The 26,843-nt window shown below is 44.9% G+C and overlaps 1 protein-coding gene across 9 annotated transcripts in view; it reads left to right on the forward strand.

The window, feature by feature from the left end:
* Positions 1–26,843, forward strand: part of EP300 (E1A binding protein p300) — a 744,806-nt gene that overhangs the window by 486,581 nt on the left and 231,382 nt on the right. For 4 of the 9 annotated variants that reach the window (XM_069654423.1, XM_069654426.1, XM_069654431.1 and 1 more), the window contains 3 exons: positions 1,009–1,269; positions 8,174–8,262; positions 10,198–10,308. In XM_069654423.1, the coding sequence (XP_069510524.1) occupies positions 1,009–1,269; positions 8,174–8,262; positions 10,198–10,308 (461 nt within the window). The remainder of the gene's footprint in view (positions 1–1,008; positions 1,270–8,173; positions 8,263–10,197; positions 10,309–26,843) is intronic. The other 5 variants (XM_069654429.1, XM_069654430.1, XM_069654432.1 and 2 more) reach the window with 3 other exon arrangements.

The following is a 26,843-nucleotide window of genomic DNA, read 5'->3' on the forward strand; positions in this document are numbered from 1 at the left end:
CTTGTCCCCTTCCCCCCCACCCCCTCCTCCTGCCCTGCATATAATCCCTCAGCTTGGCTTCTTGTCCGTTGTGTTGGGGCTTGTTATGGAAGGGGGAGCTACATGTGCTGGGTGGAGGAAAGGTGCCAGGGAAATGTGGATGGGGTGGTGTTAAAGGGTGGCGGTTACTTTCGTGTTTATGTATTGTGTGTCAAGCTGCATCTCCTGTGGTGTGACGTCTGCTGCCTTCCGCTCATTGCCTTGTCTGTAATGTGGAGTTGCACGCCTGGGTCACCTTACCTACCACCTAAAAGTCCCCCTGCATACCCCCACATTAGTTACGTGCTCTTGGGCTGGGCATTCATCCATTGCTTCTGTGCTTTGTGCCCCCTCCTGCCCACCTGTGCCGTTGTCATGGTAACGCTGGCATTTCATTTAGTTTTCAAAGCTACGCTTGCCTGATGAAGAGACTCCTTTTTTTAATGCTCAAGTCTGTTCTCTTCCATAGGGATTTGTAGTTGTGCCAATGCCCTGTCACTGTGTGGCACAATTTGAGTCATGGCCACCTGTTTACCTGGTGTCTAGCAGATACTTTCAGGCAAAAGGGGCTAGGATCACATGATGCACAAATACCAGGAAATAAGGGGACCTGAGCAATCTGATATAGGCAATCCCCCCACACTAGTCAAACCAAAGCAGCATGCCACACATTATCAAGTCCGACCAAGAGGTTATATAATCTCAAGCATCGAGACCCCAGATGTTGGGTCAGTCATTGCAATGTTCTTTACAAAAACCTAAGGTAAATAGGTTAACTGAACACGTACTGTGTACACACACCAGGCAGGAATGGTGACCAAGGAAGGTGAACACCACACAACAGGCAGGAAGGGTGACTGGGACAGCTTTCGACACAAACACACAGATGGCACAAACTGTCATTTCTGTTTTTCTCGATATATATATTTTATTTATATCCACATCTCCGCTCAGACAGATTCAGTAATTCCTTAACCTCTTATGATTCAGAAAAATGCCTCTGTCCTGCAGGATTACTTCGATATAGTGAAGAATCCCATGGACCTTTCCACCATCAAGCGCAAACTGGACACTGGTCAGTATCAGGAGCCGTGGCAGTACGTCGACGACATCTGGCTCATGTTTAATAATGCCTGGCTGTACAACCGCAAGACGTCGCGTGTCTACAAGTACTGCTCCAAGCTGGCTGAAGTGTTCGAGCAAGAGATCGACCCTGTCATGCAGAGCCTGGGATACTGCTGTGGAAGGAAGGTGAGTCTTGGATGGTGGAATGAGGTCTCCCATTTATGATGGCAGTTCTATGTTACTGTTGAGCATAATTGAGATATTTGCATGTGGGGGAAGGAGCTATACTCTTGCCATAGAAAAGTGTGTTGCACATGTTGGGGTTTGGGGAGGGGGGGCGTTTACTTTACTTGATAAATAATTTTGTGTTGGGTTGCGAAGTAAAGTGATAGATGGGGCCTGTATTATTCATTGGCAAATGTTCAAGCTAAGGAACTATGTTTTGGTGACTTGAGAAATTGCAACTTTATTGGAGAGAGTGATCCCTGTAATGTGGGCGTGTCTGACAGAAGTTCAATCTATGGTTGGCATTTTGCTGCAAAAGGTTGTGTTCCATTTTACAGTATGGCTGCTGCTGGAGAACTGTTTAACAGTGGTTAGTGAAGGAGGAGCATTACTGTGATGGGAGACATTTAAATATATGGGGATCTGTGCTTTTAGAAAAGCCTTTATGCGTGTGGGTGTTCAAGTGCTATGGTTCTGGCAGAGAGAACATATGCGATGAAGACTTTTCGATAGAGGTATATTATTGCATTGTCAATGACTAATATACAAGATGTTTCACTGTTTTGGAGGCACTGCATTGAGGGGTGTGTGTGTGTGTGTGTGTGTGTGTGTGTGTGTGTGTGTGTTGGGGGGGGGGGGGGGTTTGGAAGGTCAAGAAGAGGTGCTGCCTGTATTGTGCTGCAAAGGTGAAATATATTTCGGCCATTTAGACGAGTTATAATGTGCAGGGGAACTCTTTTGTGGTGATAACCTGTAATGTCATGCTGTAAAGTTGCTTATTAATAGTGGATGTCCATGGGAAAGAGGATTGCACTGGTGACTGGGCAACTATAGCCCCAGACTAAAGTGCTTGCATATTCAAGATTTCAGTTTTGTGGATTCTAAAATATTCCTAAAAATGTTTTTTACTCCCTATACAGTGTTGGAAATGGATGTCAGTAGCATTAGTTTAATACTATAACATTTAGTCCAATTGCAAATTTCTTGACTTCCCTGTATATTTGTCATTACCGTGTGCAATGCAGTGGTATTGATGATTCTACAGCTGTCCAGGCCATAACTTTAAAGTAAAGATCAATTGCTCACTTAGATCTGTATTGCAATGATTATGCCTGGTACACTCTTGGGTTGTGACGTTACTGTAGTGGAGTTTGACCTGGCGCTGCTAATCTTTCAAATGATTGTCGTATTTGCAGAAATGTGAGTTCTTCCACAGTTACCGAGAGTTCGAGCCCATTACCTGCTTTGTCTGACAGTGTTTTGGTGTGTAGCTCATCTGTGGTTTTCTGGATGAGCATTCGCTTCAGGTTCTGGTTATTGCTACATATTTGATTTGTACACAGTCATTGCATATTTCGTAGTAGGTTGAAATGAAAGATCTGTCTGTAGCTACCAGTATTCTGCCATTTGAGCTTCTGAGTGTTGATCTGGATTGGCTGATAGTTCTTTGGGGGTTTTGTGTTTCGTCAAGATCTGGATGCGCATCTGCTGCAGAAGGAGCCTGATTGTAAGAGATTCTAATTGAAAAGCTTTGAAGTCCTTGTCTGTCCAACCTCCGATCTGAATCTGTTTTGTATCTTTTAGAGTACACAGATAAAGTTGAACTCTTGCTGCAGTTAAGTCTTCTTACCTGATATACTGCCTTGGAAAGAAGTTTTGAGGCTCGTGTCAACCCAGCCGTAGTGTACTGCCATCTTTCTTTAGACTTTGATAAAACAGCAAGTGCACATCTGGCATGCTTGATCTGTTTAAAAAATGATTAAAACTAAAGTTGCCTTTTCATCTATCCCAGTGGATGATCGTTGTCCGCCATATTGTGCTTGAGCAGCTGCAGTCTCATGTCACACATGCTTCCAGTCCACTTGAACTTAGACTGCTGTCTAGTGTTTTAGTGTTGGGAAATATTGTATGCAGTACCCTTTGGGTGCACTACAACAACCCTGACCTCCTGGCAATAGAAACCCAACCTTTTGGTATAGGTCTGCACTGCACAGGTTGGTAGCGTGTGGAGCAGCCAGGCTTATCTCAAGAGGGGTCCATGTGAGCTGTAGGTGAGTTAGTTCCACAGTGACAAGTATTCAAAAACCCTTACACACAGTTTCTTGATGAAACCATTATTTATCAGTCAGAGTAAGCCTTCTTCAGAAGGGAGCAATATAAAACGCCACACAAATATATTTCAAAACGCACTCTTTCAGTTTCTAAATCAGTAAATACCCTTTTGGAATGGCCCACAGACGCAACCTACACCTTCAGGTGACTTCAATAGCTAGGGGGCTGGGGACATTCATGTGTCATTGTTGCATTTAGAAGAATTTAGGAATTAGGATAAAGAGAAAAGGTTATTAGAACATACAAGCAATCACACATTCTCAACCGGGTAAATACTTTAGGATCCCCCAACAAGTATTCAGTGGAACAGGCTAAGCCAAAGTCAATGGGCAAAAGTCTATATGAGCTGAAGCACTTCTTTGCAGGTAAGTAAGAAAAGTCTTTGCACAATGTTTGTAGAAGTCTTTGAAGAAAAAGAAAAATCCATGTAGGGCCAAAAGCTGTTTAGACTTGTGAGTAGTAGAAGATACAAGCACCTCTACAGTAAGAGGTAAGTTCTCTGACTTTACAGTACCTTTTGGATTGAAGAAAAAGTACAGGAGATGACTTCTGTTCCTGGGCATCTCGGCAGATCTCACTGTTCCTGGGCCTCAGTCGTGGGTACAAGAGGGAGGACTTCTGGGGACTCCTGCACTGCAATGGGGACGGTCACCGCTCGCAACCGTCAAACTTCAAACAAGTGGCACTTCGGTGTTTCAGCTCCTTGCGGCTACCGCAAATGGCAACACTGCCGTTTCTGGCTGTCGAGACCGGCTTTCCTTTCTTCTGGGGTCCTGCACTCTGAGGCCAGCTTAGAAGCAATGCATACAAACTGTTCCTCTCCCTGGCTATTCGTTTTCCAGCAGCAACTCTGGAAATTCAACCACTCCAAGAGGATGTCCAGGTTGCTTACTTTGGAGGTAATTGGTTCCACTAACGCCTTTTATGCTGCTTGCTCCCATTCATTCCAGCCTAGCTGTCAGTCACCCAGCAGGGTGGCTGTCCTTGCTGGACAGCCAACCGGCCAATCAACAGAGTGCATTTGGGTCTCCTAGGAGGCTAAGCGCAGGGAGTTTTGGGCACCTCCCTCACTTCCTGCACCCGCAGACACCTTGGAGCCAGAGGTGGGTTTCACTTGTGAAGCCCGCCAAAGACGAGACAAACAACGGGACCAATCCTGGTTTGGCATGCAGAGTAAATCTCAGGAAGGACCTTTCCACAAAGAAATGGCGAATAAAGGAGACCAGGGCTATTTTGACAAAAATGGCACCCATGGGTGCTTTACCATGGCTGCGAACGCAGTCCGCGGTAAAATCCCATAATGGTAGTAAAAAGTAAACCACTGCTACCAGCCATTCCACAAGGAAAATGTTACTTGAGAAGCTAGACATAGGGGATACTAACTAACCCCTCCAGCACCCTATTGTAAGATAGTGTGTGCTAGTTCTAGAAAGTTACAAATGTAAGTAAAGTCAATTTCCCTTGACTCCTCTGGGAAACAGTAGTTTATCCCAGAGAAGGTATTTAAACCTTGGAGGAATCTGAAAAACTTCCCTGTGCCACTGCACTGATGGTGCTGTGTGAAACAATGTAAAAGATGCCTATGGAGTTTGTCAGACTCCACAACCAAAAGGAAACACAGAAAACACATAGAATTAAAAGTACAACGTTCCAAAGTTCAGCTAAAGAGCTGGGGGTCTCGAAGGTGGGAGGCATTTAGCATTAAACTGAAAATTCTCCCCAACACTGACACATGCCAACATATGTTAATCTTGATTGCTTATTGAGTGTGCAAACCTCACAGGAATATCTGATAGCCCCAAATGATAACATTTTGGTGCCTAGAATTAATGGCAAGGTTCAGGCTTCTGTCAGTCGATCGCTGTGGAAACAACCTTCTTGCATGGATTGTTTCATTATTTTGTGCTGGATCTTTTTCATAAGCGTTATATCCTTGGCAGGTTGAATAGGGAGTAGCATTTGATCTTCGTACAAGGTGTAGCGTTGTACTATTCTCTGGCCCCTGATCTCCTCTGATTAGTTTGTGGATAGGATGACGTTTATTTTTACTGAATTGGGTTGCTGTAGTTAATTTTTACCTTAGCTGAAACCATGCCAGTGTGTGCATTCCTCAGAGACCCTTACACACTCTTGGTCAGGATAGCCACAAAATGACCATTATTTGCCTATGCAGGTCTACTTGCTAGCTGACCGTGTGGCCTCACTGTTATTGGCATTGTCTTTGATTGTGGTTGGGTACTGCCTGCTGTAAACTGAGGTCTCCCTACAGGGAACAGTGCATAAATCCTGTGCAGCGGCTAGACATTGTTCCTATTTGAAAGTCAGTGATATTGGTTACTGTACATGGTCATGGCTACTGCTTTCCTTGATGAGTGAGGACTGAACATTTCTAGCCAGATGTGGTCTGTTTGTGAATTTTTTGTTTTTGTTTTCAATTGTGAATCCCCACTTAATCAAAAGCAAGGCAATGCCAGAAAACTTTGAATTTAACACCCCAATGAGTGGAGGGTGCAAATGTTTGAATCATTTCTGACGGTATAACCGCTCTCAATATCTTGTTAAAGCAGAGTCTGCAATCCCTTGTCAAACCTAGAGACAAATATCAAAGCACAGAATCCATCAAACCTGAAGGTATTTGCGAGGTAGAAAGATTGCTCCTGCCATCTTCTAAACAGGCTTGGTCTACAAAGCTCTTCCTGAAATCTTTGGACAGTGGGTATTGATTAGTTGAATGCCTCTTAGATTCGTTTCTCCTGTAAAAGCCTTTGTGGCATGTCATTGTCCAGACTCTAGACAGAGGAACAAACCCTGTACACAGATCATTGGTGGAAAACAGTCCAAGCCCAGTGTTATAGACCAGAACTATTTATTTTGGTGTTTTGTCTGTAGTTGCTTGCAGAGTGCAACTTCAAATATGTAAATGTCTATGTAACTGTGTAATTCATGTAATCGTTAGAAATGTGCCCAGATCCCTCCGGGCCTGGCGCGCTATATAAATCAAATACAATGCAAGAGTGAGCCTCTTCAGAGTGCAACAGGAGAAAAAGCTAGATATTTAGTTGAGTCAGTAGCATGCCTGAATAATCTCTGCATCACGTTGTGCTAGACCGGCACCTACAGAGAAATGGACTGCTTAACCTCAGCAGTTATCCTCTTTTTGGCACAGCATCTACAGCTCCACAGCAGTTATTTTTGCCGATCCCATTCATCACTGGGCCTGCAGCTGGAGACCTGAGCACAGGAACAGTAGCCTGGAACCTCCCAGTATTATGCCTGAATACCTATGGCCATCTTCAGTAATTGGCATTAGCAATGATAACCATGTGCAAAGTTCCATATACTCAAGTGTTTCGAAACAAAATCATATCTTTAAAATTGGGTTCCATACTTTGGGGAACAGTGCTGCATTAGTATCCTGCTCAGACAATGACAAGCTTGTGTCCCTCCTTCTCATTTCTTCATGAGACTATTCTCACTTGAGCCTTTACGATATCTCCAAGGGTAAAAACTGTGAAATGTGGTACTTTAAGCACCCTTTTACCTCCCCTTCTTGAGTTACCCAAACTAATTATGGCCACAATCTGCAGACTATCTTATATACTTTCTGAACCTGATTTACTTCCTCTACGCTGCAGCAGCTTTTCTTACTTCTGAGATATAAAGTGTTTTATTAAGAGCTCTGTGGATCCTTTACTCAAGTTAATTCTGAAGTAAGGTTACCACACTATTTCCCTGATAGTCAACCTTGTATGCTTTAACACAGCGACCACTAGGTAGACCAAGGATAACTTTGGGAACACCTATTTCTCCTCTGCCCCCTGGTTTGAAAAGGTTGCACCATAACCCGACGCAGCTGGGAGGAGCCTCAAAACAAAGCTAGTTGGATAATCAAGCAATGGAGTCGCTGTAGTTTTGTGTATTTATTCATGGGCATATATTGAATCTTCTCTGACCTCTGTCAGATTTTGGTAATGTCTTTAGGGACTGCACATACATTACCACATGTTCTGAAGAGAGGTTATGATCAAACATTCAAACTCTGGGCTTGTATGCATGTTTGCTAAGAACTAGACTACAGGCCTCCCAAGCTATGTCAGAATTGCACAGAGTTTCTCTGGAGGCCTTCCACTGATATTGGCTAATCTTGTATTTAATCCTTTCTTCAAAATGTGCCTTTACCAAGCTTATCACTTGTCTTAAAATTAGCCGGTTATGTTGTCCAGTAGATCATTACGTTTATAGCAATTTAGATTATTAATAGGACTCCTTGAATTATTTTATTGTGGTTTAAACCTTTCTGAAGCAAAAGGCAATTTCCTGGTTCGTGTGGCATTGTGGGGATTTAAATGTCTTTAGGATTTTTGCCACCTCATACTAATGCATTTTAGGCAAAAAAAGTGGTTGCATTATTTGGTTTTCTGAAATCAGCTTTCAAGGTATCAAGAACATGCAAGAATGGGAAACTAGGGATAACATTATAGTAGAGCTAGATCAGCAGATTGTAACTTGCCTTCACCATAAGTGGGGGTCCCGCCACAGGGTGAAATGTGTGTAATGTTACCCACCCTCGAGAATGACCTGCAAGGTCTTCCATATGGTGGCTAGTTCCCTACACTTGCGGCTTTTGGTAAGTTGATCCTCGGAGAGAGTTAGTGTAAGATGCAGTTTAAGAACATTTTGTATCGCCTGCATTTTAGATGGATTTCTGTGCAGCTCTGCCTCTGTCAATTCCTCTTGTTTTTCTCCCTTTTAGCTGGAATTCTCTCCACAGACTCTATGCTGTTATGGTAAACAACTTTGTACCATCCCTCGGGATGCCACTTACTACAGCTACCAAAACAGGTAAGAGCCATGCCATGGCCTGGCTGCTGGCATTTGTGCTGCTAGTAACAAATACCTCTTCCCTCTGCTAACTCTGAGATCTAGACTGCGTCCATTTGCAAGGACCCCGTATCCACCTCTCTTAGCTATTGTAGCAAAGATGGCTTACAGTGAAATATGACAGTTAATGGCTTACGTGCCAACACATACATACTGCAGAGAATATGTATATTAATCTTGAGCATGCACATCAAACTTTCTATCAGAATTGGGCAGCTGTGCATAATTTTTGAGGGTGATGCCTTACAGGCATCAGTGAAAGAGTAGGATGGGCACATTTCTTTATTGAAAGTCCATTGACTTAATTTCCAGTCCTTAAACTGTTCTTGCCTTCAATGCTGAACAGCATGGATGTACTTGCTTTATCGCCTTGTCAGCAGCGTGCCCCAACAAGTAAATTAATAGTTTGTGGTTGGAAGCACTTTGCAAGAGACACTTGTCTAAGCACACTGCTTCCAACCACAAACTATTTGTTTATTGTGGTCAGGAAGAGCCATGTATGGTTGCATATCCAGAATGGACCATTGTGTTATTCCCCACTTGTAGGCTAAGGATGTCTGTGCTGCTTTGCAATTCCATTCTTTTGGCTTCCGCATTAATATGTACAATGCCTGGATCAGAAGTTCTGTTAGTAAAATCAGTTGACCTCACCCCCACAGAATATCCATTTGCTCCCCTTCAAGGGCTAACTCAGCCAAAATATTAATGGATAGAGCGTTAATATATTGAGTGGCTCTTCTTGCACCAAAGACTGTATAATCCCAACCACTTACTTTTTAACCCTGTGCTTTTTGCTCTTACTAGATTCCTATTTGATTGGCTCCTAGTCTCTCCTCTCCAAATGGTGCGGGGAGCCTTGCTAGTGAGCAGGCTGTGACCATTCCTACTTTTAGATATCTCTAATACATATTGCTTAAAAGCAGGCCCATGACAGGCTCCTTTCTTTTAGATGTTGTCCAACAGCCCTGCTTTTTGAGGACACTGACTGCTGTGCTCCCTCATGCAGAAGTTGCTCAAAGACACTGCCTTTTAATGGAGCCCTGTAAATCGTGTTCCCAGTCACATGATTCAACTTGGAAATGGGGAAGGTTTTATTTTTTCATTGAAATGCCTGTGAGCAGTTTGTCTATGAGTGTCTTTATTGTCCATTAAAGGGTTCTGGCTTGTGAAATGGGAGGATCTTGGACATAGGAGTTGCCCATTGAGGGGGCCTGATCTAGTAAGTGTTTTCCTCCATTAGAAGGGTCATTCTGGGATGAGAGAGCTGGGGGGAATTCTAGAAGTTATTTGATTTTATTGAAGTGGCCTTTTATGAGATGGTTGTCTAAGGGGTCCTTTAATTGTGTGCTAAAAGAAGGCAGGAAGAGGGTAGTGGACTGTATCTGTAGTCTGAAGGAACTGGTGGTCTTATTTACTGTCCAGTTGACATGGGGCTGGTACTGCCATGGTCTTTGAAGTACTCGGGAACTCCTAGGTGCACATCATATCCTGGGGTGTCCCGATTAAAGGAAACCGAGGGTGATTGTGGGAAGTTCCCTATCTTGTCCTAATTTGCTTTTGATGATTTGCTGCTTGTAAACCCCCATTGTGAGAATCAATGCTAATCTGTGCTTTGCTTGGCTTTCTGCTGTTGTCTTCTTGTCCTGCTTTTGTTTGTCCCCCCACCCCTCCTCTCCCTCGTGTCTTTTTTCCTCCTATCTCTTGCTTGTCCTGTCCGGCACTGGCTTTTGATTGCAAATGTTCCAAAATCTTGCAAATGCCACCCAAAAATTACTCGACGCCCTCCGACAAATCGTGAATTTCCCTGTTGGCGTGGCGACCTGGTGTGTGCTCCTGTCCCCCTCCCGCGGCGTGCTGTGATTGCTGGCTTTGGCTGTGGTTGTGTGGACCGAACAGTTCACCCAAATATGGCCTTATTGCTGACAGGTACCACTTCTGTGAGAAATGCTTCAACGAAATCCAGGGGGAAAGCGTTTCTCTGGGGGATGACCCCACCCAGCCGCAGACGTAAGTATTTCTGATATTACTATATATGTGCATTTAGATGCTGTCTGTTACTGTCCTGTTTGATGGCTTTGTGTGCAATAATGGTATGTCAGTGGATAATGTCCTAAGCGTGTCAGTAGCATGTGAAGAGGGATTGTTATTAGATTAGCTTTGTCAGGCCCTTATGGATTTTGAACTGTTTGTCCTTCAAAATGCTTGTGATTGGAATTTTTCTCCAGCAAATTCAAAACCCCTAATGTACCTTTTGCACAGTCTGAAGGATGCTAGAATGCTAATTTCTTTTAATACAAAGTTCAATGAAAACAGATCAGGCTATCTAAAGCAGAGCTGTCGGGTGAGAACACTTCATCCACTGTTTTGCTTCTTAAGACATTTAATTTATTTTCCTGTGTTGTGAGAAGCCTTGAAAACCACTGCTGATTATGAGGTTATTTGTGTCTATTGGTTGATTTTGTGAGACCTCAACTTTGTGTGATTTCAGGTGTTATTTTATTTCTTCTTTTTTTCCTATCCTGTGATCTGCTTTGTAGACTTTTTTAACTTTATGCATTTGATTGAACATAAATGTCAGACTCCAAATGTTCTTGGAACCTGTAACTCAATTGAAACACATGAAACATTCTAACACATGGAATAGCGGACATACTGTTGGGACACTTTTTTTCTGAAGTCCATCGAAGGGCTTAGCAAAACCATTCAACTGTGACAGTACAAGACTCCACTCTTAGTAGAAGGCTGTTAGTAGAAGGCTGTACCACTTGAGTATATGGTAATGTAGACAGAGCAGCCACACTTATCTTAGGTGCGAGTGACGAAAAGTACACTGAACCTGTAGTATATCAAGGATTCAATAGAAACGCTGACAACCAGAAGTATTATAAAGATGTTTTTTTAATACAAGTAGGCAAGTTAAATCTTGAGGCAAGTACTGGTCATAGTCAGAAACACATTTATAAAAATACAACACAATGATTGAAGGTTCACAGACCAAAGCATAAACCTTCAGAATACCTAAAAGTAATTATAGGTAAGTCAGACCTTTTACACGCTTAGTATAGGCCACGCCTAGTCATGGGGAGTAAAACCACAAGTTGCTTTACAGTAAGTCAAGGGTAGTAGACCCTGTCAGTTATGCAGTGACAATCGGCAATTAAATCACATAATCAACTTACCCTGTTACCAGGATACTTTTTATGAATACTCTGCGACTACCACTAGATGTCAAACTATGCAGAGCTTGTGAATCTAAGCAGATACAAGCATCAGAAAAACGATTACGGTGAGGAATGTATCCCTTATGATAAAACAGTTCTATTGGGTACGTATGACCCTTTTGGTGTAAGATACAATTGCTTTTCGGCTCAGTGGAACATTCGAAGATAAGCAGGAACTCTTTACACTACTCTTAAACACTTTTTAAAGAATGACACACAGCTATTCCAGGCATGTAAAACCTAAGGCTGTAATGTCCTATTGCAGTTTCTTTTCAGATCAGTGGAACACAGATTAAGGTAAGTATTAAGTCTTAAACTTTATTTTAGGATGGCATGCATTTTTTTTTTTAATTTCATTTAGTTTTGGCAAACTTTTTGAAAACATTTTTTTAAAAAAACGAAAGAAGACAGAAAAAGACTTCAGAAAAACTCATCACTTTTCATCTGCATCTTACAGCAAATGGTCCAGTTCCTTTTTGTGTTAAAACGCTATTTAAACATCGAGCATTTCTATTCTATATAGAAACTTGATAGATGCACTTGATACTTAATGTCTTTGTGGCCTTTCTGGCGTCATCAGCTCTCAATTCCATCTTGCAGGGGGACCTCATCCTCCAAGTGTGCTGATGTCGCCCCCAGTCGAATTTGTATCTGCTCTCTGTATCTTCCTCTCCTTCCCTAGACATTTCTCGCGTTGGTCTTTTAGTTCTGTGCAAAACAAGACCAGATGTTTTAAATATTCTTCTTTTGTGCACATCCTACATTTGGAATTTCTTTCTGAGATCATCCTTCGTTGCTTTAAGATTTCTTTTGTTTCGTAGATGTTCAGATGAAACTTTAAGTACATCCTTCTTAACAGTTTACAGGGTGATGGGATTAGATAGTTCGGGAGCGTGTTGCATCTTTTTGCTTCACTCGGAGTGTTTTGCATGCATTTTTGAGTTGATCTTTTCTCACTAATTGCTATCCAGTCCAGTTCTAATTTCGTTTTCACCAGGTCTGGGTTGTCCCATAGTTTTCTCGTCTGAACCCAAAAATATTAGGATCTCTTTGCACTGTCGCTTCCAGTCATTCAGCGCCGATTGTCTTTGTATCTTTTTTTTCTATCAAGATTTTGACGGAAGGCAAATTTGCTTCTTTGTACGTCTTCCAGAACAGTGCTAATTTGTTCCAGGTGATTCTTGTGTTGAGTGAGATCCCTACTTCATACAAAACACATGCTGTTGGTGTACTTTGTGGAATCTGTAGAATTCTCTTCCAAAAGAGACCTTCACACATGCCCATATTTTATGGTCACCCAAACATATTCTCTGTACCATATGTGAGGATTGGAGTGACTTTGCTTTGGTAAAATTTTCTTACAGGTTCGCAAGAAAATTTCCCGTATTTATTCTGTATAATGATGTCTTGTGCTGTTAGTAATTTGCAACTATTTAGAAGTTTTTTTCGTCATTGGATCATCATTTATGCTGGAGTTGATTGTTCCTAAGTATCTTGTGTGCGGCACTTTGTTTATTTTCTTTGTCCCTATAGACCAAGTTGATTTTGATATTTTTGACTTTCCTCTTTGATTTTCAAGTACTAGAATGTCCAATTTCGCCACATTGATCTCTAGACCCAGGTCTTCGATGAAAATTCTTAACGCTGTCCGTTTTCTTTGGAGGCCAATGGGTGTACGGTCTAAGATTACATTTCGTCAGCATACAAGATGTGGTTTATTTAAACTCCATTTATGAGTGGTGGAAATGACACCACGGATGCCAATGCCGTTCCAACTTCCGATATATAGAAGTTGAATAGAGTAGCTCCTAATGGGCATCGTTGTTTCACTCCTATCACCGTTGGTATGGGATTTGTTAAATTTCCTTCACAATCTAGCCGCACTTGTATGTCGGTGTCAGAGTATAGGTCTTTAATAGCTTGGATGAGACTTGCGTTGCACCCTCTTTCCTTGAGTTTCTTCCACAATGTTTCTCTATCCACTCCGTCGAAAGCGTTCGCCAGGTCAATGAATGCCAAGTATATTTTTTGGCCTGATCTAATGGCGTCAATTTTTAGCAGATTCAGTATGAGCAGGTTTACACTACACCCTACTTCCTTGATGAACACCGACTGGCGTTCGTCATAGATTTTTTTGTTGACGGATCCACGCAGTCAGTTGAGCTAATAGCAGAGATGCAAACACTTTCCCTACTACATCAAGTAGGGCTATTGGTCGTTAATTCGCAGGGTCAGGTCGAATGCCCTTCTTGAAGATTGGTACAATGATCCCATATTTCCATGTCGCTGGAATTGGTCCTTCCCTTGCTATTGAACTAAAAAGGGTGTAGCAGAAATGTGACCATTCTTCAATGTTTTCTTTCAAATCCGCATTTGACAGGCCGTCCGGCCCTGATGCACGGGAGGAGTTACTTTTTTGTATGGTTGCTCTAATGTCCTCTCTCTCCATTTCGATTTCCCACAGCTGTCTTGGTTCCACTTTTGTTGGACTTTGGATTTTTCTTTTTTGGAATCGGTTTATGTAGTGGCTTTCCCACTCCTTTTCTTGCACCGAGCTTGATAGTAGTGCCTTTTCGGAGTTCCAAGTGTCATTTATTATGGCCCAAAAACCTCGATTCATTTGATTTAAGGCCTTCAATATTGACTCCGCGTCCCTTTGTTTCATTGCTGCTGTGTTGTTTGCACCAGTTATTATGTTGATTTTTCACTTTAAGTTGCATTTTCACATCCGCAGATTTTAAGGCGAGAGTTTTCCTTATCGATTTCGTTAGCTCTCTTTTCTTGCCACCTCTGGATCATATTGATGCTTTTGGAACTCAGGCCTAGTCAGGGAGGACCTCTTTTTAGTTTTGTAAATCTCAAGGAACTGCTGATAGTCTAACATAAGCGGGCTCTGTTCTTGGGTTTGTTGTAACAGTTCTGTTACTGTCACAATGTCGCTCTTTTTCATACGCAGTCTATTTCGGCCTGGAGCCACGGAGATATCTTGTCTCCAGTGGCTACGTTCCGCCGACTTGATCCTGTTCCATTCAGCTAACACAATGTTGTGTTCACTTTGATTGGTCATGTTCACTTGAAATTAAGCTATTTCGTGTAGTAGGCTGTCTGAAACAAAAATGTAGTCCAATATCGATTTTTGACAGCCTCGTTCCCATGTTGGTTTAGCTGGTATGTCACCTCTTGTAGCTCCATTCAACATTACCACATTTCTCAGGGTTGTTTCTTCTAACCAGCGATCACATTTTAATATCTCTCCGTGGTTCACTAACGCCTTGGATGGCGTGATCTCAATCAGTTTCATATTAAAGTCTCTGCATATTATCAGCAGCGCCTTTGGATCTTCCAATAGTATGTTATAAATTTCATCTAAGAGGTCGTCCTCAAATTTTGAATGATTTCAGTGTTGTGTTCCAATACACATTTAGAAGATAAATCGTTTGTTTATTCGGCGCTGTTTGGATCACTGGTTCAATGCAGATCTTTTGGAGATGGGGCGATAGGTTCAGAGCCGACTTGATTCTCAAGCCACATTTCCTTTTTATGAGGGTTAGTTGACCTGCCATTGGGCGGCCTTTTTTTTTTTTTTTTACTAATAGCTGGATTGAAAGCTTTTTCAAATCCCTCAACACATGGGATACATCTTAACCACGTTTCTTGCATACAAATGAGATCGGCTTTTGCTAAAAGTTCTGGTGCTGAGTTCAGGAGATGGGGGGGGGGGGGGGAACCTCTAGTGTTCCAGGAGGTTACCAGTTTTGACCTTTGGACTTGGCATTAACTCATCTTCGGTCCATTTAGGGATTTTGCTATCCATCTCCCGATTGAGACTCTTCTTCTTGGGGCGTTGTCTCCACATTCCTTGATCCATTTGGCCCTTTGGAGTTCTCAACTATTATTTTGATGTTCTGTGCCTTATCTCCTCAATTGAGCGTTGTAGTCTCGCTTCTTCTTCATCCAGGACTATTGAACCCTTTTCCCCGACTTCTTATTTTGGCGAGTTGCTCCACTGGTATTCCTTCTCATTTCCAGTTTGCATTTTTTGTCATTTGAATTGTCGCATTCGGTTCCCACCAGCGCATTGTCTACCTCGTATACTTGGTAGCCTGCATCCAATAACTCTCTCACATATCATAACCAGTTCCATGACCTTTTTCTCTATGATGTGTAGCAACACGAATTTCTGATTTGAGTCTGCTATGATTTGCACCCAATCGATACGGGGGCACTTTATTGTTCTTAGCACTAGGATCTTTTGAAACAACTGCAGTATCGTGCATCTGTTTAAGGGAGCGTCACTTTTCTTGTTTTCAATTTTCTCCACCAGCACCCTGTAAAGTTGAGGACTAACAGCGGTATCAGGATTGTTACAGGAGGTAGTAGGATTCGAAGCATTTCCTGATTGTTTCGAGGGGCATGATTTCACCTTCTGCACCCTAACAATCGGGCTACCCTTCGTTGAATCCGCGCCGGGTTTATACAGTAGGCCACCCAGACTATAATCGTCATTTTTTGCTTGCTGTGAGCTGCTCCTCACGTTTCTCCTCTAAAGCATAGAAGATTTGAGCTTTTTCGTCATTTGGACTTTTGTTCTTTTTTGGAGATTCTCCTTTTATTGGAGTCTGAGGCCACAAAAATACTTTTTTCCTGTAGGAGTCAACTCTCTTTTTCTCTGGTGAGGTCTGACTCGGGATAAATACGTCTTTCCTTCTTGCCTTGTTGATTTTACTCTTCTCTTTCTTGTTCAAACTCACCCACATTTTCCTCCTCCTGGTCCTCCTCTGGAGAACTATAGGTTGACATATTTACTAGTCCATCCTCATCAGCATCATTGACATCAATCGCCAACGGAGCATTTGTAATCTTTTCTATTTTACTTGTCTCCGAGTGAGGGGCCTTATTCTTAGGTTGAGATTCTGGATTTACCTTTTCAGCTGCCACACTGGGATCCCGTCTACATTTTTTGCTTTTTGTAGCCATGGGCTCCGTGTTTACAGTAATGTTTAGCGCTTTAATGTTTCGGAGAAAGTTTGCTGAGCTTCGTGGATTTTTGGACTTTTGTACTTGTTGATTTTTAGATTTTTCTTTTTGCTTTTACTCTGTTTCAAGTCAGCAATCTTGCCTTGGGGAGCTTTCCCTGTGCTCACTTTCGATTTTGGGTTCTCGAAGATGTCAAACCACTCCGCCTCGTTGTTCTTTCGATCTATGGAGACGGTTTTGGCTCCCGCTGTAGCAACTTTGTCTTTTTCTCTAGACTTCAAGTCGAAAGGTGCATCCTTCCCCCCTCCTCCCTCATTTTCTTTTTGTATGGTCTCTTCAGGTACCACTTCATGGCATGCATTTTTCTCAAGGTAAGTAAACCATATACCTAAAGGAGCCACCAGTAACTTAAAGGTAAGCAAAACCTAAGGCACACTTATTCTGGATAGGCTAACATCAAATCGGGAAGCAAGATTCAATTGGGGCACATTTATATCCTAACAGGAATAGTAAAGTGAGGCACAACCAATTCACAGGTGAGTAAGATAACCTTCCACATACTTTTCAAAATGGCACACCACATGTTCAATGTAAGTAAGAACTTTTGTAACTTTTCGCTCCTAGTTACCAACCAACCTCTTCACAAGTAAGTGCTTTTAAATACTTGTTAAACTTTTCAAGACAGAATCCCTTAATTATCCACTCTTCTTTCCCTATTCTGTAGCATGAGTTCACATGAGGGGGGGCAGGAGGGGTGGGTAGAAGAGGGATCCTAGTGGTCTAGGAGCCAGCTGTATGAAGGGTGAGATAGGCTTCTGTTCCTGTGGAAGACAGTTTAAGTAGTTCACTTTTAAGTTAGTTAGGGTCCATGGATTTCTAAGAAGACACTCTAGGATTCCAGCAGTGGCCTGGGTGAATTGGACAAGAGGACTCCAATCACAAGAACACCCCAAAGCTTTACAGAAATCACACAGGCTTAAGTAAAGACCCCAGCCAACACAGTACCTTAGTATAGATTTCCAGCAAGAAGATTTAAGGATCTGCAGCCAAAAACGCTGTTGAATTTCTTGATAATGCAGACAGAAGACTGGATGCTGGAAGGTCTTATGCAGCTGGGTGTTAGGGGGAATGCACATTTCTATGCCAATTTCCTTCAACCTGAGACCCCAAGCTCTTTTGCTGGACTTGGATTGTTTAATTTTAAGCCTGGAGTGAATGAGAACTTTTTTCTCACTCATGTTTTACCTGATTTGGATTGTGTTTCCACAATTTTTGGAGTCTGACAATTGCCATACGCATCTTTTTGTATGGTGACACACAGCACCTTTAGTGCAGTGTCACATGAGAACTCTAAAGGATTTCTCTAAGGGTTAAATACCTTTTCGTGTGTGAACTACTGGTCCCAAGAATAAGAAGTGGAATTGACTTGACTTAGCTTTTCTCTGTGTAGGTCCAGCACAAATCTTATGTGGAGTGGTGGGGGGTTTACTTGGCCCCTTTTCCTACTTTCTCATGTAACATTGATTACCCTCACTACTGTATGGCTGGTGGCAGTGGTTTAATATTTCCTACCATTATGCTTTTCTACTGCAGGCTGAACCCTCGGCTGCAGTGCAGCACACATTGGTGACCATTTAGTGAAAATGGCCCGGCCTTCTTTTTTCACCATTTTCTGTTTGTGAGGTCTTTCTTTGGTTTTACTGTGGCTCCAGTGTGTCTGGAAGGACAGGATGTGAGGGAGGGTCCCGAAACTCCCCTGTCCTTTGTGTCTAGGAATTCCTAAATACAGCCACCCTGCTCTGATCGACAGCCTAGGCTGTGCATGAATGGGAGAAAACTACTTAAAAGGCGAGAGTTTTGGGACTACAGGCAGAGTCGACCACTGGGAAGAACAACCTGGTGAAGAAACAGGGAACATAGCTTGCTGCATCCTCCAGGGCCTTTGAATTGCCCGGTGAAGCCCTGCTGCTGTGCTGAAACTCCTTTTTCAAATTGACAGACGCTCATGAAGGGACGACTTCACCCCCTGGGTTAGTGGTACCAACTAACCCCAAGACTAACTCCACTGGACCATCTTCCCCAACTGGCTGTACTTCATTGCTACAGAACCAAGTGCCAGAGGTAGAGTAATCCGTAGTAGAGTGAAATGTCTGCAATCCAGCTAGAAGCTCCTGGAGTTTTCGAAGGATCCTCCAGAAGCAGGATGACCAGAGCTAGAGTCTCCTCACCAGAGTACAGGAGTGAAGGAAGCCCAACCGGTATCCGAGATACGCATCAGTGCTGTTTGCGAAGCGCTGAAACCGCAATGTGCTGCTAATCCAAAAAAAGCCTGTAGCTGCCGACCACCTCCAAAGTACCGCCGCAAGAGCCCTCCACACATCCTCCCTCTTGTCCCCACGACTGAGGCTCACGAACACGAGGTCTGCACCGCTGTAGCAAGACAGAATCCAGCTGGGCCACTCCTCTTCAAACCAGAGGTACTGTTTAGACTTAGGGTACTTAACTCATTGTCTTTTAGCTGTGCTTTTCTCAGTTGGGAATTGCAGTGGCTTACTTTAGAGTTGATGGCAACTCTTTTCACAGGCGTAACAGCTTGTGACCCTGCTAGTGATTTTCTACATGCGTTCTAACTTTGTGCAAGACCGTTTCTGATGTAAGTGCCTCAGCTCCATAGATTGTTCATATTGACTTTGACTGTCCTAGATCCCGGAAAAGACTTCTAGTCCATTGACTTTGATATTGTTTGTCCCTCATAGGTGGTAGCTTGTTGGGAACTGTTACTGCTGGGAAAGGCTTGTCTAGACTTCATTGGAAGCTTTAGGTGTCCTCACATTTCCTGGAACATGTTTAACCTTTTTCCTTCCTTAAACCTTTCCTTTCTGCAAACTCAGAATCTACATCGTATAGCCAGCGTGATTATATAAATGCCATTACTATCCTTATTGAGGTCACCTCAGGGTGAAGAAATTGTGTAAGAAACATATCCAAAGATTATCCTTGAACTTATTCTGAAAAGTAATTTAAAGTATATTTACATTGTTGAATTGTCTTTTAAAGAGTACTTATTTAAAAAGTGATGTTAAATAACAAATTTTAACAAACCTTCAGTGTAAGTGTTAATTGGCTACTTGTATTTACGGATTTTATCTGTACAGCTGTACAGCTTACATTTACCCCTCTTGAGATAGGCCTGGCTGCTCAGTCACACTACCAACTAGTGTAGTACAGGCCAAAAGGTTGGTTACCTAATACCAAGCAGATAAGTGTTGTGTAGTCTCACAAAGTGTGACTACATATATTCTTACCTAATACAGGGATCAGGTGAAAGGCTCTAGGCAAGAGTATCCTTGCATGGTTTACTCGGCATAAAAGAGGAGGGTGCAACTGGGGATAGGATCTGCAGCCAGAAACCTGGTCGGTGAATTCATTGTCATGAAGCTAGGACACTGGAAGGGCTTCTGCAGCAGGTATCAACGGGGAAGGCTTCAGGCAAGGGTTTCTTCGCAACTGGATGCAGCTCTGTGATTTTGGCGCCCTTTACAGGAGCCAAAAAACGGAATATCGCTGTTCTTGTTCTCATCACTTGTAAGGCCCAGCACTCTGGTGAGGGGACCGTTTGGACTAAATTCTTGTCTCTGGAGGTCCAACAGGATGCCCACTAAGTTTCTGTGATTCGGAAGACCATGCATTGCACAATGGCTCAAGGTTTCAGCGTATTGCAGCACTGCAAGGTCGCAGCGCAGCTTGGGATTCTGAAAGCCAAATAGAAATAATACGTGTTGGGTAAGAATGTATGGAGTCCAACTGATGTGGGACTACACAAGACTTCTCTTGGTATTGGGTAACACACCTTTTAATATAGGCCTGTACTACACAAGCTGGTAGTGAGGCCTAATGTGGCCTGTAGTGCTGTACAATGAAATCTGTAAATACACCTATAAACACACTTTTAGTTATTATAAATATTTATACACACAGATATTTAAAGCATTGTTTAAAAAGCAACAACTAATAACATTAATCCCAAAGTTAGGATTCAATTTCTAACAGAAGCATTTAAGGCAGGTGAGTAGCTTTTCGTGTTATACATTTTCTAGCACATAGTGTGGTGTCATTTGAGGTCAGTAAGAACACTTGTTTGTGATCACCATTGCAGTATTGAGTTATAAGGAGGCAAAGTTTATAGTTCGATAAGAACATACTTAGTACTTTAAAAAGTTTGATTATCCCAGAGGGATGTAGGCAATCTATCCCAGCAATAATAGTGTTCAACAATTAAAACCTGTAAAGGAACATGCCAAAGCCAATATGTTCAGAAGGGGGGCCTTTAGGCAACTAGGACAGCCAAAGTCAATGGGCTTGTTAAAAGTGCTGATGCTCTTGTTCGAAAATGTTTTAGCAAAGTCAGTAGTTCAAATAGAAAATCACAGCAGCTCAAGGGTCACCTCGAAGCAGCACAGGCTGAAATGCCAGTGCAAGTGAGATGAGGTCAACTCTAAAGAGGGGAAAATGACACTCCCTAAGGTTGGAAGCATCACAAATGGGAAAAGGTTGATGTACTCTGAGCCCCACAGTACCTGTGAACTGAAGAATTTGTTACAGCTGGATGTCTTCCTATTGCAGTGTAGCAAACCCTTCTTCCTGGTTCTTGATCGTGGTGATGAAAGAGGATGTCTTGCCTGCTTCTGCTGCAGCACTTGAGAGTGGGGGGGGGGCTTGGCAGCAATGGTTTCTCCTTGATTCAGCGTCTTTGTCGTTTTGGCGCCTTTTTCGAGGGGATTGTCCTCTGACGTATTCCACATCTATGACAGGTAATGTCCACAGCTGTGCTGCTTCAGAACAATTTCGGCAGAGGGCATCTTGCGTTGATGGCATCGATCCGCTGTCCCTCGAGGGTCGACGTCACCGGATGTAATATAGGGCGCACAACGCCCGTAGCCTCAGTTCCATTTTTTCCGCAAACGTGTTTGCTTCGGAATCTCGGCACGCTCGATTCTTCTCTTCGAACGAGGTCTTCATCTTCCTCTACCACCCGAGGTTGGGTTTTAAAAAAATGTCAGGATTGCAGTTCGAAAATGTCCATCACGGACCCGCACAACATCTTCCTCTGGTGCCTCGGCGAAAGCCATGCCACCAACAACTGTGAGGACTGCCAGTCCCTGACCTCTAAGGCCGTGCAGGAGCGTAAGGGGACATTAAAGGTAGGTAGGGTGTCTAAACCCCGTAAATTGAAGTCCGCTGGGCTTTCGACCAATGATTTGAGGGGCGACTGTCGACTAAAATTCAGGGGGGGCAGGAGGGGGGGTTCTTGGTCTAGGAGTGGTTCCCACCATTCCTCTGCCTCGACGAGGCATTCTAGGAAGCGCCGTCACCGGTAGCCTTCCTCGTCGGAGGACTCCACCAGATGATTGACTTGTCCCACCAAGTGTTCGTCGCCGGCCGAATGGGATTAATTCTGCCAGCAGATGTTAGTGATTTTTCAGTCGCAAGGCACAGTTCCATCAGCGCCTTCGGAAGAAGCCGGCAGGGAATGGGCTCGGTCCGCCACTTGCACGCCTTTGGGCTCGGGCGGTCGGCGCAATCATCGGGGAGCTGTTGAGGTCCCGCTCGGACAAGGGAGATCGCCATAGCTGTGCCAGGTCCAGGGCGTCGACACCATCGGCGCCGTGTCCATCAAAGGACTCTTGGGGCTCTGCCCTCGAAGTGGTCGACGCCGTCGGTGCTGTCTGTCGAAGGATTTTCTCGGGGCTCCACTCTTGAAGTTGTCGGTGCCTCGATCGACGTAGACGCTGATTCCTTCGACACTGTTTGTGGGGGATTTTCCAGAGGTGCCCCTGAGGGCTGTGGAACCTCTGAGGAAGGCTAGCAGTAAGTCTGTGAGGCCTGTTTTTGAGCCCTATTCTGTTCCTCCTAGATTGGATTTTTTTCCAACCTTTACAAGAAATTTCAGAGGTTGATGAACTGTATGATCAGGAGATGGATTTAACTGTGCATCCTGAAGTCCCTGATGGCATTTTGTCTGGCTACAGTCAGATGGAGGAACTCCGTCAGTCATTGCATGACGCCAGTGGCCTCGAGACCTCTCCGGAGGCGGAGTTTGGCCGGCCTGAGCCTGGGGCGCATGCTGAATCTTCCTATCGGCGTCTCATGTCGAGGGTGACTGAGTTCTCGGGGTGACTTGCCCCCTGCACTCCTCCCCCCCCCACCCCCCCCACCACGTGGCGTTTTGGTCAGGATGACTTGACAGATATCCTGGATCAGGGTCCGTCCACTGACCCGGTATTGCTGTTTCACATGGCTGTGCAAAGGAGGGTGGCGGCTTGGACTGCTCCGGAGAGTCTGCCAGCAGTTAACAAGTAGTTTCTGAAAAAATACCGCCCATCCAGTAGTGACCCCTGCTACTTATCGGCGCACCCTACTCCGGAGAGTTTGGTGGTGCAGGCAGCTACGGCCACCTCGAAGCAGACTGTGTACCCTACCTCCCCTCCTGATGGGGACGACAAGCGATTCGATGGTTGGGCGAGAAAAATATTTTCTGCTAGGCATATGGAGTTGAAGGCAGCCAACTCCACTTGCGCCTTGGCGAAGGTTAAACACTCTGTGGAACTGTGCGTCTTTGGCGGCTGAGCATATTCCCGAGGGGTAAGAAAGGGGTGGCTTTCTGGCCCTTGCAAGACGGCAAGGATGCTATCTGCGAATCCCTTCAGTCGGGGTTGGACACAGCAGATGGTGTCAGCCGGTCCATGGCTGCAAGCACTGTGATATGCAGGTTTGCGTAAGTCGGGTTTTGCCCCGGATGTGCAATCCTGTCTTCTGAACATGCCCTTTGACGGCCTTCATTTGTTTGGCAGCAAGGCTGAGGAGAGCCTTGAGGTTGCGGACCTCCAAAGCTGCAGCGAAGTCTTTGAGCGCTGCAGTACGGCGGCCTCTGCCTTTTCGTTCTAGGGGACAGCAATGGAGGGGAGCTTCCTTTCGGTAGATAGAGGGGCTGCCAGTCAAAGGGGGCAGCAAAAAAGTACATATGGTGGTCGGAGAAATGGTGGTGCCACTGCCACTCAGGCAGTTGCCTCTTTGCCTTCAGGCACTGCCGCAGCCGCTACATCTCAATCATGAGGCCATGTCCCATGGTTCGCCGTTTGGGGGCAGGCTAGCACAGCATCTCGGGGAATGGCGTGCCATTACTTCAGATGCGTCGGTCTGGATACCATAGCCCACGGCTACTGCCTTCGATTCCTTCAGCGGCCTCAACAATTCACTGGGGAAGCTCTCTTTGAAGTATCCGTATCTGCTCCTTGCACAGGAAATCCTATCCCTGCTGGAGAAAGGTGCCATTGAACTGGTGCCTGTGGCGGAGAGGAACAAGTGATGGTATTCCCCATATTTTTTTGATTCCGAAGAAAGACTGAGGGTTGAGACCCATCATGGACTTGCGTTGGTTGAAAAAACTTCTCAGGAAGGACAAGTTCAAGATGGTTACTCCTTTCTCAGGTCCTCCAGGCCCTTCAACTTCAGGATTGGTTGGTGTCTCTCGACCTCAAGGACACGTAATTTCATGTGCTGATTCATCCCAAGCACAGGAAGTATCTGAGGTTTGTGGCTGGTGACTCGCACTTTCAGTGTCGGCTCCTGCCATTCGGTTTGACCTCCGCCCGAGGGTCTTCACCAAGCTCATGGTGGTGGCGGCAGCGTACCTCAGGCGATGGGTGGGGGGGGATTCACGTCTACCCCTACCTGGACGACTGGCTGATCCGAGCGTGCTCTCCCGAGCAAGTGTTGGATCATCTCGGTCTCACCTGCCGCACCCTCCACAGGCTGGGCTTCTCCCTGAATTTCAAGTTGTCGCATTGGACACCGTCCCAACAGCTCCAGTGCATCTGTGCTGTTAAACGCGTCCCTGGGGAAGTGTTTGCCTAACCGTGTCAGGGCTCATCACATGGTGCAGATGTTAGACAAGTTTCATAGTGCCCATTGGCTCCCGGCTTTAGACGTCCTACGGTAGCCGGGCCTCATGGCATCCTGCATCTTTCTGGTGCCGGAGGTCAGACTACGGATGAGATCTCTGCAATGCGCTCTCAAACTGCATTGGTCCCTGTTGTCGGGCAAGATGTCGGATCCCGTTCAGATTCCGGTCTCGGTCGCACAGTATCTTCTGTGATGGGCCAAGGACAGGAACCTGCTGACGCGGGAACCGTTTTGGCAACCGTGGCCAGAGGTGACGATTGTGACGGATGCTTCTCTCTCAGGATGGGGTGCTCATGCCAACAAGCTGACTGTCAGCGGTCGTTGGTCTCCTTCGGAGTCCAGGATCCACATCGACCTCTTAGAGCCATTAGGCTTGCCCTGAAGGCTTTTCTGGCTGTATGGGGGGGGTGGGAGTGTTCTGATCATGACGGACAACATAATGGCCTTGCATTACCTCAACAAAAAAAGGGGGGACAAGGTCACTCCCGTTGTGCAGGAAGGCGATGCAGCTCTGGGCCATTGAACAAGGTCTTTCGATCTCGGCAGTTCATCTGGCTGGAGACAAACGCGGTGGCGGACGCTCTGAGCAGGCAGAGCGCAGTCTCTCAAGAGTGGGAGTTGGCTCAGGAAGTCCTTCTGGAGATCTAAACCCTTTGGGAACCCCGCAAGTGGATCTCTTCAACACCAGTATCAACCGGAATTGCGAGAGATTCTGCTCAAGGGAATTTCCTCCGGGAGGAGCCTTATGAGATGAGTTTGTGGTGGATTGGTCATTCCCTCTGCTGTATGAGTTTCCTCCAGTCCCTGTCATTCCTCAAGTGTTGCGGAGGTTCGGGACCAGCATGATCCGTGTGGCTCCGGATTGAGCCAGGAAAGCGTGGTACCTGGACTTTCTAGAATTGTCCATCTGCCCTCCACAACTTCTTCCTTACCGAGAGGATCTGCTCTCGAGGGAGGGGAGCCAGGTTCGCCATCCAGAGATCAGGACTCATCTTTCACGCTTGGTATCTGAAAGGTTGAGATACAAGGTTTGGGACCTCACAGATGTGATGTAGGTGTTGCTTTCGGTCAGGCAGCCAGCAACAAAGTCCCTGTACCGTTGCCGATGGCGCAAGTTCTGCGACTGGTGCAGGGGACAGAATGCTGATCCTTTCCAATGTTCCATTCGTATGGTTTTGTCTTTTCTGCTTTCTTTAGCCCACAAAGGCCTTCAAGTGGGTACCATTTAGGGTTACCTGGCTGTGCTGTCCATATTTAAGCGTTCGTCTGAAGTGTTCTTACTTTAAGATATCTTTGAATCTGCAGTTTCTAAAAGGGTTGACTAATGTGTTTCCGCAGTCCCCTTTCCAGGTGCCGGTTTGGGATTTGAATTTGGTTTTGAAGTTTCTGATGGGTGCTCCGTTTGAGCACTTGCACTCTTGTCCTTTGAGACAGTTGTCTTTCAAGACAGTGTTTTTAGTTGCGGTTACTTCCGCTCACAGAGTGAGTGAGTTGCAGGCACTTGCAGCCAAGCCACCGTTTTCCATACCTCTCCTCGCCTCCATCAAGAGGCGCCTCGTTCCCTCTTTTTCTACACCTGCATTAGTGAGGTGTCAATCCAAGAATCGAAGGTTTTTAGTCCCTCACCTTCTGATCCCTTATATATCAGGGGTCATTCCATACCAGATTCCTCCCGGTGGTTACTACCAGGGAAAAGGGCAGGTGTTCTGCTATCTGCTAGCGAAGCACCTCCGGACAAAGAGGGGAAGAAGCTTTATGCCTTTGGGAAGAGGATTACATCCTCGGCAGCTTTTGCCACGCATATTGCCAACAATAAACTTTGTTGGCAAGCTAAGCCGATACCCAATGGGGACTCTTGCGCGAAGGCCTACAAGAAGTCCCTGAGCCCTTGCGACCCCACTTATTAACCACTGTGATAGAAGGTACTCGGGTAAACCAAAGCATCATCAAGAACACCTTAGATGCTGCGGAAACGGCTGGCCATTCCCTAGTCCAGGGCATGCGTACTTGAGCGAGATGCTTGGCTCAAACTCAGGTTTCAAGCCAGAAACACCAGCGTCCCTCATCAACAAACCCCTTGAAGACTCAAACTTGTTTGGTAAGGCGGTTGATGACGCACTGGAGATCGCTAAGAAGGAACACAAAACATTAAAAACCCTGGACCAAATCACGAGACCTCCTAATAAGCGAGGTTATGGCAACAGGCACTTTTTCCGTGGCCAACAACAAAATCAACAATACACCTCAGCCAGCAACTGGTCCTCCCCTCAGGGAACCAGTGGACTGTATGCTCAGAGGACAACTTCGTGGCACTCCGAGAGGCTCCCCGGTTACCATCACCAAATGACCCGAACGTTCGGGTCCCCTCCCATGCATCTCCGG

Source organism: Ambystoma mexicanum, chromosome 3q (assembly GCF_040938575.1).
Source record: "Ambystoma mexicanum isolate Mex_15411 chromosome 3q, UKY_AmexF1_1, whole genome shotgun sequence".
Lineage (NCBI taxonomy): Eukaryota > Metazoa > Chordata > Amphibia > Caudata > Ambystomatidae > Ambystoma > Ambystoma mexicanum.